At 32.9% G+C, this 26,004-nt stretch overlaps 2 protein-coding genes across 2 annotated transcripts; one reads left to right on the top strand and one right to left on the bottom strand.

The window, feature by feature from the left end:
- The first annotated feature begins 7,700 nt into the window (after positions 1 to 7,700).
- LOC121242594 (carbon catabolite repressor protein 4 homolog 5) lies at positions 7,701 to 15,258 on the top strand. The gene is made up of 14 exons (XM_041140496.1): positions 7,701 to 8,159; positions 8,951 to 9,114; positions 9,768 to 9,833; positions 9,925 to 9,977; positions 10,337 to 10,418; positions 10,816 to 10,859; positions 11,677 to 11,764; positions 12,115 to 12,207; positions 12,325 to 12,357; positions 12,497 to 12,594; positions 13,191 to 13,329; positions 13,580 to 13,665; positions 13,753 to 13,837; positions 14,832 to 15,258. Exons 1-14 carry the CDS (start codon positions 7,820 to 7,822, stop codon positions 14,901 to 14,903), a joined length of 1,443 nt encoding a protein of 480 aa, XP_040996430.1. The 5' UTR covers positions 7,701 to 7,819; the 3' UTR covers positions 14,904 to 15,258.
- Positions 15,259 to 17,617: 2,359 nt separating this feature from the next.
- LOC121242593 (ethylene-responsive transcription factor ERF118-like) lies at positions 17,618 to 19,673 on the bottom strand. The gene is made up of 2 exons (XM_041140495.1): positions 19,178 to 19,673; positions 17,618 to 19,009 (listed from the first exon to the last, which is right to left on the bottom strand). The coding sequence occupies exon 2, from the start codon at positions 18,839 to 18,841 to the stop codon at positions 17,939 to 17,941; it is 903 nt and encodes a 300-aa protein (XP_040996429.1). The 5' UTR covers positions 18,842 to 19,009; positions 19,178 to 19,673; the 3' UTR covers positions 17,618 to 17,938.
- Between the last annotated feature and the right edge of the window lie 6,331 nt (positions 19,674 to 26,004).

The following is a 26,004-nucleotide window of genomic DNA, read 5'->3' as shown; positions in this document are numbered from 1 at the left end:
ACAGTTCAAATAGCTTTTCAGCCTTTCAGAAGATCTTTTTCACATTATTCCTCTCCAGCACCTTCCAGTTATCATACACCCAGATCTATTCTTACATCAATTTCTAGAAATAAATCTCAAAATTTTGACACCAGATCTTTTGATACTAGATCCCAAAATCTTGACACCCAGATTCGAGGGATCATTCCTGGAAATATTATTGATACACCAGTATATGCTATTAGGAATCCTGATAGAGCATCTACCTCCCAAAATCCTGAAAAAGAACCCTCTTCTCCAACGTATTCTCAAGTAGTTGGAGATGATGCCCAAATATATACCCTGAATAAAGAAGAATTTAAAATTAACAAAGAATATCTCAAACAAGATTATATGAAAAAAGAAAATAGTCACAAAAGAATAACATTTTTCTCAACCTTTACAAAAATAGAAAGAGATTATATTCAAGAAAGATATTACGAAGATTTAGAGAAAATACAGATCAATATTCCTTTCTTTACATGGTTTGAGATATATAAATCAAACAAATTATCTACCATAAACAGGACTACTAATCAATGGATTAAAGGAGAAAATAACCAAATTATTTATGAAGAATATCCCCCTTTTGAAGCCATCAAGTACAATCAAAGGAATACTCAAATTCTGGCTACACCAATAAAAAAACATAATATTACAAATACTGAAAAAAACCTTGATAATATAATACAACAAAACAATTATACTAATTTATATTTAAAAATCATGGGTAAGCAATTAGAAAGGATTGAAACCCAAATATCTCCTATAAAACCCACTATTAAAGAAATAGAAGAAACTCCCTTATTTATTCCCCACGAAATTCCATCCCATTTGAAATCAATATTTTCCAAAAACAAAAATGATTTATTGGAACAAATATCTAGTAAATTAGAAAAATTAACTATTAGCAACACTGCCACCACCTCAAAACAACCACATATTAATGTATTAAGCAAAATAGACTCACCCGTAATATCTGACTCTGAAATTAGTAATATTGAAAACCAATTTAAAAATCTAGATTTACAGATAAACAAGATTAGAGGAGATCATGTTAATAACTTTTCGGCTAGAGATTCAAAACATCATGTCTCTATTACTCGTAATTGATATCCCAGACCTACTCCACCGGATATGCAATTCGAGGAAAGAGAACATATAGTAAGATCAGCCTTCGCACCAGATGTATTATACGAATGGAATATAGACGGATTATCTGAATACGAAATACTAAATCATTTTCAAGAAATGATTATGGTAGCCAACGTCTATAAAAGTAACAGAAAAACTGATCATCAGGTAGCACACATTATTGTTACAGGATTTACTGGCCAACTAAAGGGTTGGTGGGATCATTATCTTTCATATGATGAAAGGTCACGTATATTAACAGCTTATAAATATGATGAAAATATGCAAATAATTAAAACGGAAAATGATTTACCCCTAGAAGATGCTGTCAATACATTAATATATGCATTAACCAAACACTTTGTAGGTGATCCCGTTCAATTTAAAGAAAGAACTAGTGATTTATTGATTAATCTTAAATGCCCTCAATTATCTGATTTCCGTTGGTATAAAGATGTATTTCTAACTAAAGTTATGATCAGAAATGATTGTCAACAGCCATACTGGAAGGAAAAGTTCATAGCCGGACTTCCATATTACTTCGCCCAAAAGGTACGAGAATCATTATTAAGATCAGACGGTACTATTGATTTTCATAATCTTACATATGGTGATATAATAAGTAAGATTAATAGAACTGGATTAACTATGTGCAATGATTTAAGATTAAAAAAGCAAATGGAGAAAGAAAAGAAGTTTGCTAGAAAAGAATTAGGTACTTTTTGTGAACAATTTGGTTACACTCCTTTATTAGCCCCCTCAAGAAGACACAAAAAGGGAAAAAGAGTTTATAACAATTATTCCAATAAAAAACGAAAATACAGAAAACCTTATAAAAAGATAAAAGATAAACAAATATATAATAAGCCACTAAAAAATTCTAAAAAGACTAATAAAAAGAAAAAGCAGATTGTTTGTTATAAATGCGGAAAAATAGGACATTACAAATCAAACTGTAAAGTTAAACAACAAATTAATGAATTAGATATACCCGAAACACTAAAAGATAAATTAATAGACATTTTTATAATAAAATCAAGTGAAGATGAGGTTAGTTCTTCAGAAGAAGAAGAAATTTATCAATTAAAAGAATCAAGCTTTTCAGAACAATCTTCCGATAGTGAATTAGAAGAAGATAAAGTACATATCTGTAATTGTTTAAGTAAGGATAATTGTATCTGTAACAAAACCATTAATGTACTTTCAAAACAAGAAGACATTATATTAGAATTAATAGACAAAATCAACAACCCTCAAGAAAGAAAAGATTATTTAGAAAAATTAAAAGATACATTTAATAATCAAAATACTACAATAACTTCATCCTCAACACCTTACAATTTTTCAGAAATAATAAGTAGATTTAAAACTGACAAACAGAAAATTACTATTCAAGATATACAACAAGAAATCAATGAGATAAAACAGGAAATTAGAAATTTAAAAACATCTAATCTTAAATTAGAAGTTTCAAACGAACAACTATTACAAGAAATTATATTATTAAAAATAGAGAAAAATGGGAAAAACTTCCATGAAGAAAAACATAATATTGAACAGGGAGAATGTTCAACATTAGATGAAACGGACAATTTCATTAATATTCTTAATAAGATAAATTTTCAAAAATGGTATGTTGAAATAACAGTTTCAATTAATCAAGAATTCTCTTTTACTACAATTGCCCTATTAGATACAGGAGCAGACTTAAATTGTATACAAGAGGGGTTAATACCTTCTAAATATTTTGAAAAAACAAGAGAAACATTATCCCAAGCCAATGGAGCAAAATTAAATATAAATTATAAATTATCCAATGCACATATATGTAATAATGGACTTTGCTTTAAAACAACATTCATCTTAGTAAAAAATATTAATACCAAAGTAATCTTAGGAAATCTCTTTCTTGCACTACTTTACCCTTTCTCTGTAACAGAAGAAGGAATCTCTACTAAAATACTTGGACAAGAAATACAATTTAAGTTCATATTTCCCCCAGTACCAAAAGAAATTAACTCTTTAAAGAAAATTTCATTAACCAGAGAAATTAATTTCTTAACAAAAGATAAAATTAGAAGAAAGGAAAACCAAATAAACTTCTTAAAACAAGAATTAAAATATAAAAGAATTCGAGAACAGTTAAAAGACCCATTATTAACCCAAAAAATTGATAATTTCAAAATTACAATTGAAAATGAAATATGTGCTAACCTACCCAATGCCTTCTGGAATAGAAAACAACACATAGTTGAATTACCCTATGAAAAAGAATTTTCTGAAAAAAACATTCCAACTAAGGCTAGACCTATCCAAATGAATAACGAATTACTAGAATATTGTAAAAAAGAAATTAATGATTTAAAAACAAAAGGATTAATAAGGAAAAGTAAATCACCATGGAGTTGTGCTGCCTTTTATGTCCAAAAACAGGCAGAATTAGAAAGAGGAGTTCCTCGTTTAGTAATAAATTATAAACCTTTAAATAAGGTATTACAATGGATTAGATACCCAATTCCTAATAAAAAAGATTTATTATCCCGATTATATAATGCTACAATATTTTCAAAATTCGACATGAAAAGCGGGTTTTGGCAAATCCAAATTGCTGAAAAAGATCGGTATAAAACAGCTTTCACAGTCCCCTTTGGACATTTTGAATGGAATGTTATGCCCTTTGGATTAAAAAACGCCCCTAGTGAATTTCAAAATATTATGAACGAAATCTTTACTCCATTCACTTATTTTTCAATAGTATATATAGATGATGTATTAATATTTTCTTCATCTATTGAACAACATTGGAAACATTTAAATATCTTTGTTCAAGTTATCAAACAAAATGGATTAGTTGTCTCCTCATCAAAAATAAAACTATTCCAAGAGAAAATTAGATTCCTTGGACATGAAATTTATCAAGGAACTATTACACCAATTAGTAGAGCAATAGAATTTGCTGATAAATTTCCAGATGAAATAAAAGATAAAAATCAATTACAGAGATTTCTAGGAAGTCTCAACTATGTTGCAGATTTTTACCAATCTCTCAGACCATTATGCAAACCATTATTTAAAAGATTAAAAAAGAATCCACCTCCTTGGACAGAAAAACATACTAGTATTATAAAACAGATTAAAGCTCATATTAAGAAATTACCATGTTTAGGACTTCCATCTCCTCATACTTTTAAAATTGTTGAAACAGATGCCTCTGATATAGGTTACGGAGGAATTATGAAACAAAAATTATCATCCAACTCGGAACAAATAGTTCGATTCCATTCAGGATGTTGGAATCCTACTCAAAAGAATTATAGTACTATTAAAAAAGAAATTTTAGCTATTGTATTATGTATTTCTAAATTTCAAGATGATTTGTTGAATCAAAAGTTTTTGCTTAGAATAGATTGCAAATCAGCCAAGGAAGTTTTAATTAAAGATGTGAAAAACCTGGCTGCAAAACAAATATTTGCCAGATGGCAAGCTATATTAAGTATTTTTGATTTTGATATTGAGCATATTAAAGGAGAATCTAATTCTCTTCCTGATTTTCTATCCCGAGAATTCTTACAGGGAAAATCATGTCATCTTCAAAGTCCAAAATAAAATCCAAATCTTCATACGCACGGCCGCCATCTCCTCCCTATCCTTCACCTTGTCCTTCTGCAACTCCAAGACCTTATACGGTATTGGGATCATTACCACAAAATATTAGATCCTCTTACAATCCATTTTCACCATTAGCCTCTCCAAAATTACTAACCTATTCCAAAGCTGTTTCTCCTCCTTCTCCTTCCCAAATTATTAATCCTCCATTATTATCTCAACCTTCTTCGTCTCCTATTATTATCAAATCTCACTGGCATCCGGTCTTTCCTATTGAATCTGAAATACAACATCTGTCTGACCCTCAGAAATTACTTGATGCCTTTCTCCTACCGGACTGGCATTATGTTCCACAAAACATTAAGAAAACCCAGCATTTTTATGAATTTATATTAGTAGATACTGACTCAATTATTCTCTCAGAAATTCCTTGTTCCCTTCAAACTCAACCTTCTCCACCAGCGTCTCCAATTATTGCCTTTCATAAAGTCACTATTAAGCAAGTTCTCACCCTGGAACAATGGGGAAAAAATCCCTACTTGACAAGAAAATTTTCTCATCCCTATGATCCTCCTTATTATGATTATTACGATTACCAGCAAGCATGGACAAAAATGTTTTTAAAACAAAACAAAAATTTGCGTCATTCATGGTTCCTTCATTTTGATAAATTACAAGAAATTAAAACACTCCCGAAATGGTTCTCACTATGGTGGGAATATTATGGACCTGAACTTCTTCTCCTTTCTCTTCCTCTTCAGGAAAGTCTCCAAAATTTCATCTCACAAAATGACAGCCCACCAGCATTAAACCATTGCTCACCCCTTTTGCTCTTCTTTCTCAAAACAAAATTAAATTGGATTATGAAATGGGAATTACTCTTTCTAAAATATAAAAAGGTCAATTTACCTTTAAATGCATTATTTCTCTTTATTACGATAATTTAGGTTAGATGTGAATGTAATTTTAGATAATTTATAAATAATAATAAAAAAATTATGAATAATTTATAAATAATATTAAAATAGTACGAGGTGATGTCAAATATAACCTTAAAAGTTTGCAGGTTATACAGTACTATTTAGTAATTGATCTCGATCTTATCATGTACTAGAAGTTTGTAAAAGCCAAAAGAATGGTGGCACACGTCTTAAATCATGTCAATTCAACTTCACACGTAGTACGTGAGCCTCAAGTCCAAAAATGTCGAAATTATATTAAAAAAACAATTGGAGACAAGGGCGGAGGTATCCATCACACGTCCCATGAATGTGGTCCGGACGAAGCACCCTTCGGGGAGAAATCCATCACACGATTGATGCATTCCAATCCATCACACTGGTTGATGTTAAGGTGAGTTGAATTAAATTAAATTTTTTATAAATAATAATAAATTAAATAGATAAAATAAGTTATGTAAGGTTTTTTTAAAATGAATTTAAATATATTTAAATGTTAAGATAAGTTTAATATTATTTATGAAAAATTGAAAAGGTTATAGATCTCATGTATAAAGATGTATTGAGTTAAAAAATATTGTGAATTTTACGTGTAAAGAAGTTTTGAGTTTAAATGAATTTAATAATTTGAGAGTTGAGTATTTGGATGTTAGATTTAGTTTAAAATTAGACTGAACTAAGTTAATTTCAGCTGAATCTTGCAACCAAACAAAGCCTAAGCTTCATTTGGATGTTGAGTTGAGTTGAGATGAATTGAGTTATTTCAAAATAATAATGAGTTGAGATGATTGAGTAAATTTTGTGGAACCCACCTAATATTAGTTTAGATATGTTTGGATGTTAAGATAAATTTAGATGTATTTATGAGAAATTAAAAAAAGTTGTAGGTCTAGCATGTAAAGATATGTTGAGTTGAAAAAAGTTGTGGATCCCGTGTAAAAAGATGTTTTGAGTTGAAATGAGTTTAGTGATTTGAGAGTTGAGTGTTTAGTTAGGCTGCATTTAGATGTTAAACTGAGTTGAGTTAAGTTAAGTTGAGTTGAGATAAAAGTTGAAAATTGAATAAAATATTATTAGAATATTATTTTTTAATATTATTATTATTTTAGATTTTAAAAAAGTTGAATTGTTTATTATATTTTGTGTTAAAATTTGAAAATATTGTAATGATTAGATAATATGAGTTGAGATGGATTTAAGATCCAAACTGACACTAAACTCAGTTTAAAATTATATTGAACTAAGATCACAATTCAAACGGGGCTATAGAGTTGATCTAAGAGTGATAATTTATGTTTGCAAGTTGTCTTCAATGTTCATATCTTGTCAAATTATAAGAAGATTATATGGATCAACATGAACATTACTAAGGCTCTGTTTGGGTATAGAAATACTTTCAATCCATCTCATCTCACATTATAATTTTTTTAAATTCTCATATAAAATATAATAAATAATTTAATTTTTTCAAATCTCAAAATAATAATAATATTTAAATAATATTTTATTCAACTTATCTAAAACAATCTCATCTTATCTTATTTCACTATTTAAATGAGTCCCTAATTAAATAGATTAGATCCTAAAATTCTAACAGAATTCGTACAAATAATGGGCAAAACAACACGAGTTGCATAATCTATTTAATAATAAATTTTTTTTGGATTAACGAAAAATAAAACCCGTTTAACTTGTTTCAACTTGTTCAATCCATTTTAACTCGCTTAAAATGTTTTATATAAATGAGTTGTATATTTATATGTCTATATGCATTAGTATATATATCATTTATAATTAAACTTAGATTCATAATTGAGTATTTTTTAATTAATATCAAAATTATTAATGAAATGAATTATTTATTATATTTTATATAAAAATTTAAGAAATTTATTTTAAAATTTAAAACAAATTAAATTATTTATTATTTTCGTATAGGAATTTAAAATAATTATAATGTCGAGGGAGATGAATTGAGTTTCTAATTTTTACTCGCATACAAACCCACAGACCCTACAAAACCGTCGGAGCAACAGCCACTCCGCCGGTCAAAAGCCGTCAGAATCTTTATCCCGCACACCACCATCTGAATCTCCGGCACCATGACTCGAGGCCACCACCAAAAACCGCCTCCGGAGCCCTCAAACTCACGCGTCGCCAATCAGACCAAGCGCAAGCATCGCCATGCTGACGCTGAAGAATCTCATTGTAGTGATAAGAATAGCAACCGCACTAAGAAGCACAGAAGTGGAATAGTCTCCGGACTGGAAATCCAAACCCTAATACCCGACTCGCCTCTGATCTTACCCAATTGTAACCGGTTCGACCACCTGAGTTCTTCGCTAAGAAAGCGCAGGAAGAAAAGGGTTAGAAACTCGAGAGCTACAGAGGTTACTTACCGCAAATGGGTTTCCTCTTCCCGCGATTTTTCGGACTGCAAAGGTAATACATGGCTCTAACAGTAAATTATTTTATTTTATTTATTTATTTTTTAAAATTATAAACATAAATTACACATGTTTAAATGTTTATAGTACAATTACCAAGTTTAGTTTAACTATTTTCATTTTTAGCTGTATACTTGATTGTCAATACGTGCAATATTTCCTAGTAAATTCACATCTTAGTTCATAAATTTTTGTTTTTGGTATCTTGCCAGTTTACTTCCGTGAATTTTCAAATACTGGAAAAGAAAACGTTTTGACTTAAAAGTGCATAATTTGAAGTTGTAGATAAATTTCTAATTTTCTATTGTGTTGGTTTACAGTTTGACCGATGGTAATTTGGATTTTTTTTTGGTGATCTACAGTCCAGCAAGTTACAAAAAATCCAATTTTAATGAGGTCTTCTAATGGCGTCTTTGATTTGAGAATTAAAAAAAAAAGGAAAAAAAAAGAAAAAAAAAATACTAATGAATCCTATGGATTTTATTTCTTTCCTCTTAGTTAGTACCATATGACTACTTTGGAGTTACGCATCAAAACTATGTGGAATCCGAGTGACAGCATTTTGACTTGATCAAAGCTTTCATTATTCTAGTGATCCTGCAATAAGGCTGCTTGAGGATGAACTGATATTCATAATGGAATAATGATTAACTATACTTTGGAACTAACAATAAATGAATATGGACTATCTATCTATCCGTGTGTGTTTGTGGTGGGTGGGCATGATGGGCTAGACACATATTTATCACTTTGGTTATGCCATAACCATTTTCATCTCCTCTGCAGATAAGCTTGTGATTGTTTCATACAATATACTAGGTGTCAACAATGCATCAAACCATCCAGATTTGTATTGTAAAGTCCCTCCTGAGTTCTTGGAGTGGGATCAGCGAAAAATCCTTATACATGAGGAGATCAATAATTACAATGCAAGCATTCTGTGTTTCCAGGTAAATTACGTGCTTTTCATTGTTTATGCACATATGTATATGCAGAGTTGTTGTTGTTGTCTGTGTGGTTGTTTGTGAACGTTTTAAATTATCAAAAGGGAATTGAGATAACATTTTTTTTTCTTGCTCTTTGACATTCATTGTGAACTTTTATAACATTTATACATAGGCTTTCCTAGACTTTAAAGGTAATTCGCTCAAATTCCTTATGAATGGTAGATGATATTAATCTCATACAGTTGCAAGAGTTGGATTCTTATTTGTTAACAAACCTAAAGCTATTGGTTTGATATCATAAGAAAAGCAATTACTTTAAAAATATATATATATATATATATATCATGAGAAAAGCAATTACTGTTATATAGTGTTCCTTGATCTCTTTTCATCAAGATTTTTCTATTTGAGTCAGTTGTTTGCTATACTGTGAATGCTTCTCATTTTTTTTGAAGGGAAAATAGGTGAGCCGTACTCTGTTATGTAACTTCTCTGTGACTGTCTTTAGGAAGTTGAAAGTTGAATCTGCTTTCTAACAATCGTCTAAGATTCATATCATATCAGCTACATATTCAACGGCACTTGAGATTGAGGCTTATTGTAATGGTTTTTTTTCTTTTCCATTTACATTCTCATACCCACTCTCATGGTAGCAGGAGGTTGATCGTTTTGAAGATTTAGATGATCTTTTTCAAACAGAAGGCTTTGTAGGTGTTTACAAGGTAAACGAAGGTATTTTTTATGATTATGTCTAGTCCGACTACTGTGTTTTCATTGTGAAATCCAGATTAGTTGCTTAAAAATGATTTACAGGCTCGAACGGGTGAAGCATATGATGGGTGTGCAATATTCTGGAAAGACAAATTGTAAGGCCTTGACCCTTTTGTAAATTGCAAACTCCTTTTGTCTTACTATAGTCTTAACTTATAGTGATTCAAGTAATCAGTTTTATCATGCAACTCATCTGTTATTTATCTTATTGGAAGTAACTTTTTTGTTCACCTCTTTTCTTTCTTCTTTTACTACGGTAAATTCAAACTTCAAACATCTAAAAAGAAGCATGGAGGCATTTCCATTTTTTATTTTGAGCATGCATCTCGCCATCTTGCAACTTCAGTTTTATAGCTAAAGAGCACATCTTTTGCAGTAAGCTTAATTATTCTTGTTCATTATCATTTTCATTATATTGAATATCGCAATTTTACCAAAATCATATTCGGAACAGATTTACCCTTTTGCATCAAGAAAACATAGAGTTCAGGAGTTTTGGCCTTCGTGACAATGTTGCTCAACTGTGTGTTTTAGAGGTATGCAGAGTTCAATTTATTGTAATCTGGTTTTCCTTTGATCTCTTCCGCTGGTGTTAATTTGTATAATTTGTATAATCTCTTCCGATGGTTTACTTTTATGGCCTGATGCTTTGATGTAACTTTATGGGCTATGGTTCTTAAATATAAATGGTGTTTCTCAGTTTGCTGAGAAATGCATGTAGACACTCTGGCATCATCCAATTCTTTTTACTTTTTGTCCTTATATTTACTTTTATTTCTGTGATATCTTTTGTATTATTCTACTTTACTTGCTTTCTTGTTGCAGGAAATCCTTTTATGCTTCAGTTTGGTCATATGTTTTCCTTTTAGATGTTATACTTTTTTTTTTATGTAACGGTTTTTATATATTTATATTCTCTTTTTTCATACACAGCTGATTCAGAATCAATCAGAGTCCAAATATACCCAAGCATCCATGTAAGTTATATTTTTTATGCCTGTATTTGTTGTGTATATGCATAAAAAATCTCATACAACTGAGGAAAAATTATGAGCATTGTGAAATTTGATATCTTACTTCATTGGGGCTGAACTGAGAAGAGACGAATCTCATGTGTGTCTCTATCATTTTACACCATTTTATGCTTTCTATTTTAATTTATTCTTCTTATAAAAATGTAAGTTATTGAAAAGAACTGGTTCAAACAAAATAAGTAAAAAAAAAAAAAGAAAAAAAAAAAGCTGGAAAGTCTTCTACTGAGCCTGCTTTGAGAACCCCCTAGAGTCTAAGGATAATATATTATGGGAGAAACCTTCAACCCATCCTTTATAAAAATATAAAGGAACACAATTTAACCCTCACCTGTACATATCCTGAAGAAGTTTTGCTGCTGGAAAATGTAGTTTTTGAATCGATGAACAAAGTTACTTTTTGCTTTGTCGTTGACAGTTTAACCTGAAGGTAAACTTTTCTTGCATGCTCGAGAGATAAAAAAAAAAAAATCTGCACCACAAAATTTCTACAAGAATTTTGCCTTCTTGTTCACTCATACTGTTTGACATACCTTGCTGATTATATGAAGCAAGGTGTTATTTCATATGTAATCTGTTTTAAACTATTATTATTCATAAGATTTACTTTTTAAAAAAAAAAAAGATTGATATATGTACGTGTGATTTTTCCTCAAATGCTGTACATAATTTGTCATAACAAATCAATATGTTAGTCTGTTGTCTATGTTATTTAGGAGAACATATTGCCACTTTAATCACTGACTTAAGCACACAACGATAGGTCTCCGCCCATTCGAAATCGAAGATTACTGGTTGGAAATATACATGTACTCTTCAACCCAAATCGTGGAGACATCAAGCTAGGTCAGGTACTAACTGTTTTACTCACTGCAAAAGAGGCAAAATTCCTGTAGAATGTTTTCAGTTTATAAGATTCTCAAGGGTTTATAGTTCCCTTTCCCCTCTCTGCTTGTACATATGTGCTGTGTGTGCAAATACCTGTGTGTCTGTTTTTTTTTTTCCTTAATTTGTTCTCCCTTTTTTTGGGAATGGAAATAGCGTCAAATTGTATCTTTGAACTCATGGTTGTGATGCCATGATATTCCGTTGCATCAACTTACTAGAAAAGAACAAGGATATTTTGATTTTCAATCAGATCTCTGTATGCTTCTTATTTTGACTGTGGGAGTATGTTAGCGTCCAATCTACAATGCTGTAGGTCCGAATGTTTCTTGAAAGAGCTTACAAACTATCACGGCAATGGGGTGACATCCCAGTAGTAATTGGAGGGGATCTAAATAGCATTCCGCAGGTGAGATCTAGCAAGGACATTATTGATCAAACAGTTTCCAATTTGAGATACAATGCGAAATCTAAATTTCATTATCACTTTATTATATCTTAAGTTTTCTTTTCATCCTGTGGCCAGAGTCCAATTTATCAGTTTCTGGCCTCATCAGAGGTGAGTTCTCGTTCTTCTAGTTGGTCAAGCCAGTAATCCTTGTATGTTTATGTTTCCACATTCCTGGGACAGCCTGAGTTGTCTACGCCAGTTGGGGGGGGTCTTATATGACTTGCTTAAGTTGCTGTAATTTTTGCAGTTGGACGTCCAACTACATGACCGCAGGAAAATTTCAGGACAGCTTGAATATGCATCTCAGTGTAGAGACTTCAGATTTCAGAATGAGAATGCAGCCAGGTATTTTCTGGAATTCCTGGCGATTGATCTTGGATTCTTGGTCATTAAATTGATGCGACATGGACTTAAAACAATTTAATCTCTAAGTTCCTTTTCATCTTAGCACCTAAATGTTCAAATAAATATATAATTAAATTGAGCACACTAATCAGATATGTAAATAAATGAGATCCTTTGAAATTTAGAATGGGGGTGTTTTCCATAACTATAAATAAAAAAGCATTGTAATATATCAAAGGAGAGCATCTGCTTGTGTGTATGTGTGTGTGTGTGTGTGTGTGTGTGTGTGTACATATTTATGTATGTATGTATCCTGTTCTTTGGAAAGAAACTGCGGTTCTGAGTCTCTCGCCCACTGCCAGCGGCTGGAGTGACCCAGCAGGTGGAAAAAAAGGTTCACTCTTAAATATGAACAGAATTATGAAGAGGCATTAATCCTTCACCCTTTTGTATTTTTCATGGAAGTGTACTTTAATAAAATACAAGGCAGGTTTCCATTGCATCTTCAATGTTTATAGCATGGTGGTAAATATTAAGCAATTCATGTTATTTGTCATCACTATCACGGTTACTATAATTTGATTGGTTTATATCAGACGTGGTGCTTGGATGCCCATCCCGAAGCCATTGTTGTATAGATGGAGTGATAAAGAATTAAGGCTTGCAACTGGTATTGGAGGAGTCACCCATGTTCAACACCAATTAAAGCTCTGCAGTGCATATATTGGGGTTCCTGTAAGAAGCCTGTATCTTCTCATAATATCTTGTATAGGGCAAATTTTCAAGTTCTGTCGGGATATTGCAATTTACTTATTCAAGGGAAGTAGATATGTACTTGATGAATCTTGAGGTTGATGCCTGACCCAAGTGAGACCATGAATACTGCAATCTCCTTAAAGAAGAAATTTGTCTCCTGTTCTGCTAAATATTTTCCTTTGTGTATTTCTTTCTGTTTTTTATCGTAATCCGTACTTAAATGATGCAGGGAAGCTCTAGAACTAGAGATAATCATGGGGAACCCTTGGCAACGTCATACCACTCTAAGTTTATGGGAACAGTTGATTATATTTGGTAGTTCAATTTTACCAAAAAAACAAAATTATATAATACCATGTTTTCCTCTGAAAATTTTGTTAATGATGTGTTTGATCAACACAGGCATACAGAAGAACTTGTTCCTGTGAGAGTTCTCGAGACCTTACCCATTAATAGTTTAAGAAGAAGTGGAGGGCTCCCAAGTGAGGTACCTTTCATCTCTGTAACTACTGAGCTTGATCTATCACGTCATAATTAAATTATGTGAATATTTTGTTTGAGATACTTCTCTTGCAATATTATGGGAGATTTTTTAAATTGGTAACAATTTTTATTTTAGCATCTTAATTCTTCAAAAAAAAGAAAAACAAGGGGATTTGTATATGGCCATTTCTGCATCGGTCACAATTTTTTTTTTTTTTTGATATGGCCATTTCTGTATCATTCACAAACTCAATTATGCAATTATAAGCTAAGTTTAATTGAGAGCATTCGGATTTGACCATTTCTGCATCAGTCACAATTCTTCTCCAGGACTTTTGGAAGAGTATGCTCTATAGTTTTTACGTGCGTAAGACACAGGGGTTGTACTAGGAACAGCTGGTGGAGAGTGATAGTAATTTCAATTTCCTGGACCACCTCATTTTTGTCTTTAATTCAACGAAGTGTAAGCAACATGAAATTTCAGCTAATAGGTGGAAAGGAGAAGATATCATAAATGATGTCTAGTAGCTCTTTTTTTTTTTTTTTAGGGAAAATTATTAAGTACTCCGGAAGTATGGCTGATGTGGTACTTCCAACCTATCATAAAATGTCATGCTATTAAAATTACTTATATAAGCACTAATATTTAATGACATGATATCTTCTAATAGGATGAGTGTTACAGTGTCTGGTTACTTGTTTTTGATACTACGAGTAATGGTTTGGGGTCCTAAAGGCCAGGCAGTCATGTTACAACACAGGGATTACTTTGCATGGATATACACCAAATTCAGCACATGCTATTCATCTAGGGTTTTGTAGTTTTTTATGCAAATTGTTTGTGACATCACTGAATGATGATTGGCCTATATTATCTTTCGTCTAACAGACGAGGCTAGCCATTTAAATATATGCAGTTATAAATGATGTGAGCTTGTTACATGATCTGTGGTCTCCGTATAAGGCTGGATTCATGAAGTATCAATGTAAATTTGCAGAAATGGGGCAGCGACCATTTTGCTCTCGTGTGCGAATTGGCTTTTGCAGATGATGTCAAAGGAACTGAATAGTGCTGCTTCTGAATCAACCCCGCACACCGGGGTGTGTACACTCTGCAAAGCTCTATTTCTTGGAGTTCCAAAGGTTTTGGGAACCAGCTATATGCCACGTTTTGATGGTGGTACACTTCTTATGCATTGTTTATTCTGTCCTGCAAGGTGGGGCTCTCCTTGTTTTGCATTTCGGTAGGATTTTCATGTCAAATTGACTTCACCATGTTAAAAGAAGCATTGTAATATATCTGAACAGAATTCATTCTAACAGGAAATGTTAATGCAACTTTGATGCCGCATCCATTCTATGTATGTCCCAATGTAGCCTTGAAACTTTCAATTTTACAATTTATGAGCACGCCATATTGTATTACTGTGCTCATCTGATTCATATACCTTTTAAGTGCTGCAATTTTGTTCAGATGGAAGTTTTTCATTTGTGGTTTCTATGCAGTTCTGAACCCTCTTTAATGTGTTTCATGTTTTGAGATGAACAGTAGCTACTGAGCCATTTCACATCTTGAAGCTTGTTTTGATAGCATAGTGCTAAAGTGATATTATGTTACGTGTTCAATTAGGTTCCGTTTGGATGTTAAGAGTATCTCTGATCATTTATGAATAGTAATAAAGTAGTTTGAGAACAGTTGTAATCTCAAACATACCCTTAATTGAATCCATACGGGATAACTCGGGGTAATTCGAGAAATTCCAAGTCTACTTTATAGGACACTTCAAGGGATCCTAGGCCTCGGACTAACATACAAAGTTTACTAACAAAATTGATTCAATGTTCTATATTTTAATATTAATATAGACCTTTAAAACGCTTACAAAAGAGATTTAGATAAAATCAAATACTAAATTTATTTTAAAAAACCCCTAATATTTATTTGAATATTAACGTGATTGTTGAAATTCTTAGCTTAAGGTGCTAGGGCGACAATTCTAGCCCATGCATTTAAAAGGTGTAAAGACGAGAAAAACCAGACACTCACAAATAAAAGGCAAACATCAAATTCGAAGGGGAACTACTTGTATAAGGAGGCCTCTCTCTTTATATTCATGGCAATAAATAGTGATTTAGAGCTTTGTAATCTTTATATTTTTATAGCTGAATCTTTTTTGTAATTCGAAATAAGTTTCAATATTGAATCACGTAAATTCTTAATCATTTACTCGTTTTTATTGCCTTTTAGGTCCCGTTTGAATTCAGAATTGATTTCAGTTCATCTCATCTTATCTAATCATTACAAATTTTTCAAATTCCCACACAAAATATAATAAACAATTCAATTTTTTCAAATTTTAAAATAATATTCTAATAATAATTTATTTAACTTTCATCTCAACTCACTATCTAAACTACACATTATTCTTACTCATTTGTGATCAAATAATTTTCACTCGTCTTTCGCCATCTCCCGACCGTCCCATGTTATGGATATAGTTGCATTGCCGAATCATGTTAAATGCCAATTTTCTTATGGGGATGGTGGTGGTGATTAAAATCTTGGGGTATATGCTATATCATTCCCAGCTTTAACTATTATTATTATTAGGTAATGGTCAAATAATTTCTGTTTTGCTGTCCAAATAACTACCACTAAGAGAAAGTCTTTTGTGGGGAAGAAAGGGACCTTTGGCACGTCATTGCTTAGCGTAAGTTGGAAGAGGGACCAACAAAATCAACATGCCCTTTGTTTGGGGGAAAATTCGAGAGATAATATAGTTGGGAGGATTCAAATCTTTTTAGGCGCGGTTTAGATAGTGAGTTGAGATGAGATAAGATGAAAGTAAAAAGTTAAATAAAATATTATTAGAATATTATTTTTTAATATTATTATTGTTTTGAAATTTGAAAAAATTAAATTATTTATTATATTTTATATAAAAATTTTAAAAAATTATAATGATAAAATAAGATAAGATAAAACACTTCTTATATCGACTGTCGAAAGAATAAGAAATAAATGGAGAAACCAAACAGATTTAAAAGTTGCTGGAAAAAGTCATGCCTCTTGATTTCTTCAAGCATTTTTATTTATATGAAAATGGTAGACTTCTAAAACATGGCTGAGTGTTTGCCAGATATATAATCCGCAAACAATATCCGTCAAAATTGACAGGCTAAATCAACGACCCTATGCTCTGAGCTCTGTTATTATAGGTTTAAAGCTTTCACATTTAGTTAAGACTTGAAAGAGATCCATGATTTTCATGGCTGGCGGCAGGTGGGGTCCTGGATTTTATCTTTCATTTTCAGCTTAGATGAGAGACAGAATTTTATAAAAAAAAAATCAACTCTGTAAAATCATCTGATGTTATCAAGAAACAATACAAAACGAACTTCGAACTTAGAATTTTCGTTATGATATGATGTAAAATAACTATTTTAAAAGTTTAAATAAATAAGAATATGTAGATTTTATTATTTATTTTTATATTTTAATACTGTCCACACACCATTATTCTGCTTTTTGGCAATAAACTTCAAATCAAATCTTTCTCAACCTCACTAGTTAAATCCTTCCTCAGTATGGCTCTAGACCTTACTTTCGAGCCAAGCATGTTGAAAATTCAAAGAGTTGAATAAACAATTTGGAAGATAAATGGGTACAAAAACAACAGACAAGGTATCTAAAGAAACTACGACAGACATGACATTGATTCGGAAAATCACGTTAGTTTGTAAGATTGCTTTTACTTTAGAATTTCAAATTATATTCTCAATAAAAAAAATATACATCTCTTTTATTCTTAGCAGAAAATTTCATACTACAAAGAACTCATATAGAACAGCGGTGGCTGAGAATTAAAATCAGTTGATGGCCTTTAAAGGAACAGAGAAAACTCAAACATACACCTGATTTAGATGCTCATTCAGGAATTTGGGAGAGACCTTTTGGCTCTAGTAATCCAATCTCCACAAAATAGCTAAAGCCTCAACAGCTCTACAGGATGTTGTGTTATTATTTTGAAGATAATAGATATAAACTTTCAAGTATGAGTACCTACAATACAAATACTCTTACACTTCTTCCTAATTGCAAAACTTATGGGCATGCCACATTCAGGGTTTCATCAATCCAAGAAAAATCCTGCTTAGCAAAATCAATATCAAGATAAGGAAGATCGCATGCCAAATCATGTTCAACCTCATACTCTGGATAGACATCCGTGTCATTCCTACAATTGAAATCTCTGATGCAATCATCCCCGAAGAGCGAGCAGTCATATGAATAACATCCCAACTTTAACTCTTGAGGACTCTCTAATAAAGCCAGAACCGATTCTTCTCCCTCCAGAAGTGGTTCTGCATTGCCTTCCTCTTTGATTGGACTTCCAGTTCCACAACCAAGTAGAGCTGAAGCAGAGACATCAAGCACAGATGATGGTGATGGATGATCAGTTGATAATGAATTCATCTTATTCTTCACAAGTAATTGCACTCTTTCAATCTCAAGCCTCTTGTTCTGATAAGCAACAGCAGCCTCCTCGGCGGTGTCATAAGTACCAAGCCACAACCGGCGGCGTTGAAATGGGTCTCGAATCTCTGCTATATACTTCCCATACTTCCTACGCCGAACACCCTTGTATAAAGAGGACGATCTTAGCACCTTCTTGTCATTGAAAACCTTGGCATCAATCCTAGTACTAGTGCTAATTCTTCCCTTGCTTTTATCGGAATTGTTTTGTGGAGAAGTCTCTGCACATGAATAATCATCATATTGGAAATCTGGAAGAGAAATCTCCCTGACAAAGCGCTTAATACCCATTGATTCTTCTTTCTTAAACTCATATTCTTCTTCATCATCGCTTGAAGAATCGGTAGCATAAGGATCATGGTATGTAATACGAATTCTCTTCATAGGCATGAAGTTTGTTTCAATTCTTTTTCTCCTCAATTTCTGGTAGTTATTGTCTAGAATAAGATATTGATTCTTGAGGTCTGGCATTGTGGGTTGAAAGCACGGAGGAAGTAAGTTAAAAATCCGGGAAAAATTATATTTTTGTCAATCTTGGATATTAAGAGAACCCCAAATCTAGAACCCTTAAAACTCGAAGTGAAAGAGCAGCAATGTTTTCTGAGATAAGCACCAAAGCACTCTACTCCAGAACAAGTCCTGCACAAAAATCTACTCCTTAAAAACAAGACAAAATAGTATAAAGATCCTAAAACCAATCAAAATCCTTTCCATGAAGACAAAAAGAATGTTGCTTGCTGCATTGGATAATAGAAATACAATAATCAGTATGAAACATAACTAAAGGTCAAACAAAAAAGCAGATACCGTTTTGATCTTAATCGCATGGAAAAGGTCGGGGAAGTCTGTGTTTCGGTATGACTATGGCACCAAGATTGCATGCAAAAGGTGAAGAACAAAAGGAGTGGGACAAAAGTTGGGACTAACAGAGACTGAAAATAGAACAACTGGAGCTGCTTCAGTGCTCCATATAGCAGATCAAACCAAGACGACATAAATCCTCTGCTTCACACTCTGCTTCTTGGTAAGCCTTCTTCTTGTTATTAGAGAGAGAGAGAGAGAGAGAGCCTGATATAAAAACAAGCACAGCAAATTTAGAAGGGAACCTTAAAGTTTTCGAACTTTCAAGATTTGCTTACAGAAAAAACAAAAAGGAAGTAACTTTCAGTCTTTGGTTCTTTCCCAGTTGAGGATGGCTTTCTGGTTGGAAAGCCCATCTTCCTCCCCGTTTCCTCTCCTTGATTTTTATCACTCCCTCTCTGTTCGTACCTTTTCCCTCGGGAGGGTGAAAGAGATATTTGAAAACTAGTCCATTGGCCTGGAAATAAAATAAGAGAAATAATAATTGTAATTGTGAGTATGCAAGTATCGTATAATTATTTTTAAAAAAATGAATAAATACGGGATCTATATAAAAAAAATTAATTTTTTAATAGTAGACTCTATTCTTTTTCAAAATAACTGCATGACGCTTACACACTTCACGATTGAATGTAGCATTACTTTTAAAATAATAATGATCGACAAACCGCTTAACATTAATTGGTCAAATTCGATTTTGACTAGATTTGTTTATTATTATTTTTTTTTTTTAAATAAAATCATACCTTGTAGTTTTGTTCATAAGAATCAATTGAATATTCATTACAAGCTTTCTCACTCATGACTGAGCTTAACATATCGATAGCTAACTTGGCTAGTTTATGAGCTACCATGTTTCTCTCTCTATAGATGAATTTTAGACTCCAGTTAGTCTATCCACAAGCATTCTTCTTGCATCTTCAATTAATACTCCATACTTTGTGTTTATTTCTTCATTGTTTGTAACAGCTTTTACTACAGCCTGAGCATCTCCTTCTAGAACCAAGTCCCAATTCCATACAGAATATCATAGCTCTTTTGAGTGCTCCACTTTGTCTGTTGTCTCACTATACTGCTAGAGTGATGTTCATCTCGCATATGGCTCTGAAGTCTTGTAAGCATTATTTTGCAGTCTTGAAAACTTGTCTGGTTCTCAAATTTCTATTCATATATCAGTAGATTTTTTCTGAACCTCGGTCTTTTCATCACATAAACCACCAATTCTACCTCTTCAACCTCTAATCTCTCATTAATTCTCTTCCACAACTCCATAAAGTCTTCCTCTGCAGTTCACCTTTTTTTAACTGGGCTCCCCATTTCATACCATACATTTGTTGCTGCAAGACAGTTCCAAAGTACATGAACATTTGTCTCTTCTTCTCTTTCACAACTTGGGCACAAAGTCGAATCAATAATCTTCCTCTTGAACAAGTTACTTCTAGTTGGAAGAATATTATAAGCTACCTTCCAAATAAAGTGTTTGACAGAACCTAATACACCAAGCTTCTAGATCTGTTATCAATCAGTTTCTGATTCAGAGAGGCTAGAAGGCTCCCCTCTTATTGATCTCACTCTATTTTGTTCTACATGGTATGCATTTTTTACTGTGAAGATGCCTTTGGAACTGGGGCCCCAAATAAGTTTATCTTCAACACTTTGTGATGCTTATTGGTATATTCCTTGTAACCTCAGCTTCTTCCCTTCTAAATATTTCTTGTACTAAATCTTCCTTCCACTGCCTTGTTTCTTCCTCAATGATCTCACTTACCCTTGCCTCATTATCCAGAACTTTCACCTGAGATTCGACTCTGTTTGTAGTTTGTATTGGGAGCCATTTATCATGCCATATCTTTATTCTTCTGCCATTACCTACTCTCCATGCCATGCCTAATCTGATCAGTTCAAGAGATGAAAAGAGGCTTTTCCATATCAAGGATGGTCTCGGCCCTAGCTTTGCTTCCACCAAATCTCCATTCTTGTAGTATTTTTCCTTCATTACTACAGCAACCAAAGTAGAAGGATTTTGTATGATCCTCCAGCATTGTTTTGCAAGTAAGGCCTTATTAAAGCTTTTCATATCTCTAAAACCTAGCCCTCCCATTTTTTTGAATCACTCATTTTTTTCCAATTTCTCCACTGAATTTTTGTTCCATTGTTCTTGACTCCCTGACAAAATCTAGCCATCATGGATGTTATTTCTTTACACAGCTTTTGAGGCATCTTGAATACACTCATTAAAAGGTTGGCAAAGCTTGGATTACTGTTTTGATTAGAATCTCCTTCCCAGCTTTGGAGAGAAAGGTATTCTTCCAACTATTTATCTTTGTCCACACCCTCTCCTATATAAGTGCCTGAATGTATGGTACTTACTTACCTACTATGGATGGTAAGCCTAAATATCTTTCATAACTTCCACATGTAAAGACTCCAGCCACTTGCAAGATTTGTGTTCTAGTAGCACATTCAGTATTGGAACTAAAAAATACTGTGGTTTTCTGCTTGTTCAAAAATTGACCAGATGCCATCTCATATGTGTTCAGCAGATTTTGAATTTTTTTCCATTCTACAATATAAGCTCTCCAAAAATGACACAATCATCAGCAAATAACAAATAGTTTATTCTTCTCCCCCCTTGTGACAGATAGTCCCTTAGTTTCTCTATTTTTTTCAGATGCTTCTATTAATGCACTAAGCCTTTTAGCACATAAGATAAATAGATATAAAGATATAGGGTCTCCTTATCTTAACCCTCTTGAAGGTTTTATTACTTTACCATGTTGTCCATTCATCAATACAGAATATGTTACAGTAGTAACACACTCCATAATTAAAGAAATCCATTTGTCTCCAAACCCAAGCTTCCTCATAATGGCCTCCAAATAACACTATTCAATTTTGTCATAAACTTTTGACATGTCAAGCTTGAAAGGCCATGGTACATTTCTTTCCTTTTCATAATATGCAAAGTCTCATATGCCACTATAACATTATTTTTTATGAGTCTTCCTGAGATAAATGCACTTTGGCTACTTGAAATAATATAGGGCATGACCTTTTTTAATCTATTGGCTGACACATTTGATACAAGTTTGTAAAGAACATTACATAAACTTATTGGTCTAAACTCAATTACAATAGAAAGATTATTAACTTTTAGAATTAAAGCTAGATAAATAAAGTTACTACCCACATCTAACCTTCCCCCATTTAAGAAACTCAAGATAGCCTGACATACCTCCTCCCCAAGTGTGTTCCAGTGGGTTTGATAGAAGCAAGCCCCATAATCATCAAGCCCTAGGGATTTGAGTTGTGCCATTTGTTTCATTGTTGCCTCAACTTCTTCTACTTTGAGTTCCATTTCTAGTTCTACATTCATAGATATTGTGATTCTTGGTGCAACTAATTGTAGAAAAGCAACTATATTCTCCACAATATGATTTCTAGACTTGAATATCTCTTTGAAAAACTAAGTGAATGCCCTTCTATTTCTGTTTGATCTGTCAATGTCCTGCCTTGTGAATCATTAATTGTCTTAATCCAGTTCTTTTTTCTTCTTTGACTGGCACATGCATGAAAGAACTTGCTATTTTTTTCCCAATTGATACCAATTTGTTTTTGCTCTTTATCTCCACTTCATATCTTATTGTTTGGCAGTAATCCTAATTTCTCTTGTAAAGTTTTGATGAATACTGCATTATGAGGCCCTTCATGTTTTTGCTCCCTCTTAATTCTATTGGTTAATATCTCTTTTTTCTTTTATGATTCTTGCCTATTTTGAGAGCTCCATCTCAATAAAGCTCCTCAACACCATTTAAGTTTGTTCTTTACTACTTTGAAGCCATTTTGTGTAACTGTAACACCCCGCTCCCCAATAAAGATATTTTTAGAATTTTCGAGGAGCCAATGTACTACTAAACTTGACTAAAAATTTTTCTTTTAATGATGCGCTAGATGCGAAAGATTTCATAAATAAAAAAAACTTTATTAAATGCTTAAAATCCAAAATAGAGTCTACGAAAGCACTTATTTAAAAAAATACTAAAATATCACGTGTTTATCAAAATAATTTATTTAAACCTTAAATCATAAACTGAACATGACATAAACTATTTAGGCATCTGCCTCACCTCCGTCGATCAAGTCATGTCTTGCAGTTTCATCCTCATAAATGTCATCACCTGGGATGGTTTAAAAACATAATAATATACAAAAATGAGTCGAATACTCAATAAGCAACACATCATACAGTAAATATAATAAATATAAAGTTTCTTGAAAAATGTGCATACTCATAAATATATACGTAAATAACATGAACATGAACTTATTTTTCACTTATCATAGGTGGATACCCATTATTGACCCTCGGGAGTTAGGGTTAGCGAATCTAAGTAGATTCTGATTTCGTCCATGGTCGCAGGTTGTGGAATACATACATAAGGAAGATATATTGGGTGTACTATTAACATGTATGACCTGCCAATGTAATATGTCTCTAACATAAGTACCGTCTTCATATCATAACATAGGTCGTTACATATCTTATCATTCATACTTCATCATAATCATACTTGCATACTTGTCATATCATAAATTTCAAAAGAAATTGCATGCATACTTGTCATATTATATCATAGATTTCAAATAAAATCGTATTCTTTCATAAATTTCCGTGATACATATTTCCTCACATAAAATCATGATTTTTAATAAACATTTTGATGCATAAATCTTCACATAAAATCATGCATGACTTTTCATAAATATTTTAATGCATAACTCTCACATACAATCATGTCTTTTTATAAATCTTTTGATGCATAACTTCTTTCATAAAATCATGAATTTTCATAAATAATTTAATGCATAATTCTTCACATAAAATTATTGATTTTCATAATTTTATCATGACTTGCGTACGTAAAAATGAGCTTCTAATGGAGGGCGTACATGGGTAATATTTTTATAAAATACATGTTGTTTACCGTACATACGTGTAAGGGTATGATCATGCTGCTTATCTCGTTGCACTAATTCACTATTTTCGGCACGTAATCGGTCCCCTATAAAAATAAACACATAATCTGCATGAATTTCTAATTAAACATGTGATTTTATTTAAAATCTAAACTACTAAAATAACTTATAATTTCGTAAATCCTAAAATCTTCCTAATACTAAATTATTCTCAACTGTTTATCCTAAAAAGTAGGGACATTTTTGTAATTTAACTAACTCACCTAAAATTCATTCTATTGGTTTCATGCATTCGAGAATGGGTTTACGCGAAAGGCAATGGGCAGGGGCTTACCGTAATCAACAACTAGTGGCGGCTTTTGGCTGAACTCGATGGCAATTCCGAAGAGTGGGTGACTATGCAACTGAGAGAGAGAGAGACGGAGAGTGAGAGAGACAAGATGAACGAGAGAAAGAGGACATAGTGTGAGGGAGAGGAGGGAGGTTACCGAGAGAGGTGGAGGCTGGGCATGGTGGTCCATCCATGTCTCCATGAAACGTTCGACAACAATGGAACCCGATGGTGGTGCTGCTGTCGTGCATGGTGGTAGGCTGAGCAAGAAACTTGCTCTATTTGCGTAGTAATAAAACAGAGGCTGGTTTTTTGGTTGTTCAAGCAGGAAATAATGATTTTGGCTGGACAGAGGGTGGCTAAAACAGAGACTCTTGGTGGTTGGCTTGTGGAGGTGCTAATAGAGGAGGAAGGTGCATGGAAGGTGGACGGTGACATTGCTCCGTTGCCGTGGGGTTAAAGCAGAGGAGAGGCGTTGGGGTGCATTGGTCATGCGTGATGGTTTGCGGTGGAGAGAGAGTGGCTACGCGAGATGGAGGCTGGTAGTTTTTGGGGAGAAATTAGAGATAACATGGTAGTTATAGTTCCTTCATGGGGCTGGGCAGTAATCTACCCTTTTGTGATGGTGGTGCAATCGTTGAACATAAAGGAGTCGTGACTGTAAAGGAGCAGTAGGTTAAGAGAAGCCTGCGGCAACTTGGGTCTTCTTCATGCATGAGGGAAAAATGTGTATTTATAGAGTTTAATTGGAAAAAATCCTAGATGAGAACAAAAAGAGGGTAACCATGCATAAGAGACGTGCATGGCATGAAACATGGAACGTGCCTGACGTGGAAACTAGTTCCAAGCTTCATGGGCTTGGGTTTTGAGCGTTGATTGAGATTTTTCCCGAGTTTTGGGCCCCCGATTCAACGTCTAAAATAATTTAACTTGCCCCACAAATTTTCCTTGGCCCATAAAAACATTTTACCTAATCCAAAAATAAAAATATTTAATGATATTCACTAACATGACAAGCCTAATAAAAATTCGATATCCGCCAAAATAAAATCTTAGGCCAGTAGTCTATTCTAAAAAAATACTTAATACTCTATTGGGCTTCTATAATAATTGGCCCATTAACCTAATTTAGGCCGAATGAAATTATCTATAATTTATCCCTAATAATATTGTATCGGGTCGTTACATCAACAACATTCTTTCTCCAAGCTTCTTTTATAATAGTCTCTCTCTCCTCCTCTAAAGACCATTTTGCTTCATATCTAAATAATCACTTCTTTCTTCTTATCTAGGCAATCTCGCTTCTGATCACAAGTAGGAGTGGCTTATGGTTTAAATAGCTTGCATGTAGTATCTCAACCTCCACGTTTTTTAACAGATTTGACCATTGAGGGTTAGCCACTACTCTATCAAACTTCTCCTTTGTAAAGGTTTCATCCTCATGCTCTTTGTATATTTCTCCCCC

Source organism: Juglans microcarpa x Juglans regia, chromosome 8D (assembly GCF_004785595.1).
Source record: "Juglans microcarpa x Juglans regia isolate MS1-56 chromosome 8D, Jm3101_v1.0, whole genome shotgun sequence".
Taxonomy (NCBI): Eukaryota; Viridiplantae; Streptophyta; class Magnoliopsida; order Fagales; family Juglandaceae; genus Juglans; species Juglans microcarpa x Juglans regia.
This window is presented reverse-complemented; position numbering and strand designations above follow the sequence as displayed.

Coding starts and splice junctions, on each gene's coding strand:
- LOC121242594 (XM_041140496.1), top strand. CDS start 7,820: ATGACTCGAGGCCACCACCAAAAACCGCCTCCGGAGCCCTCAAACTCA. Junction 9,834..9,924: donor GCTTTGTAGGTGTTTACAAG/GTAAACGAAGGT, acceptor AATGATTTACAG/GCTCGAACGGGTGAAGCATA. Junction 10,419..10,815: donor CTCAACTGTGTGTTTTAGAG/GTATGCAGAGTT, acceptor TTTCATACACAG/CTGATTCAGAATCAATCAGA.
- LOC121242593 (XM_041140495.1), bottom strand. CDS start 18,841: ATGCCAGACCTCAAGAATCAATATCTTATTCTAGACAATAACTACCAG.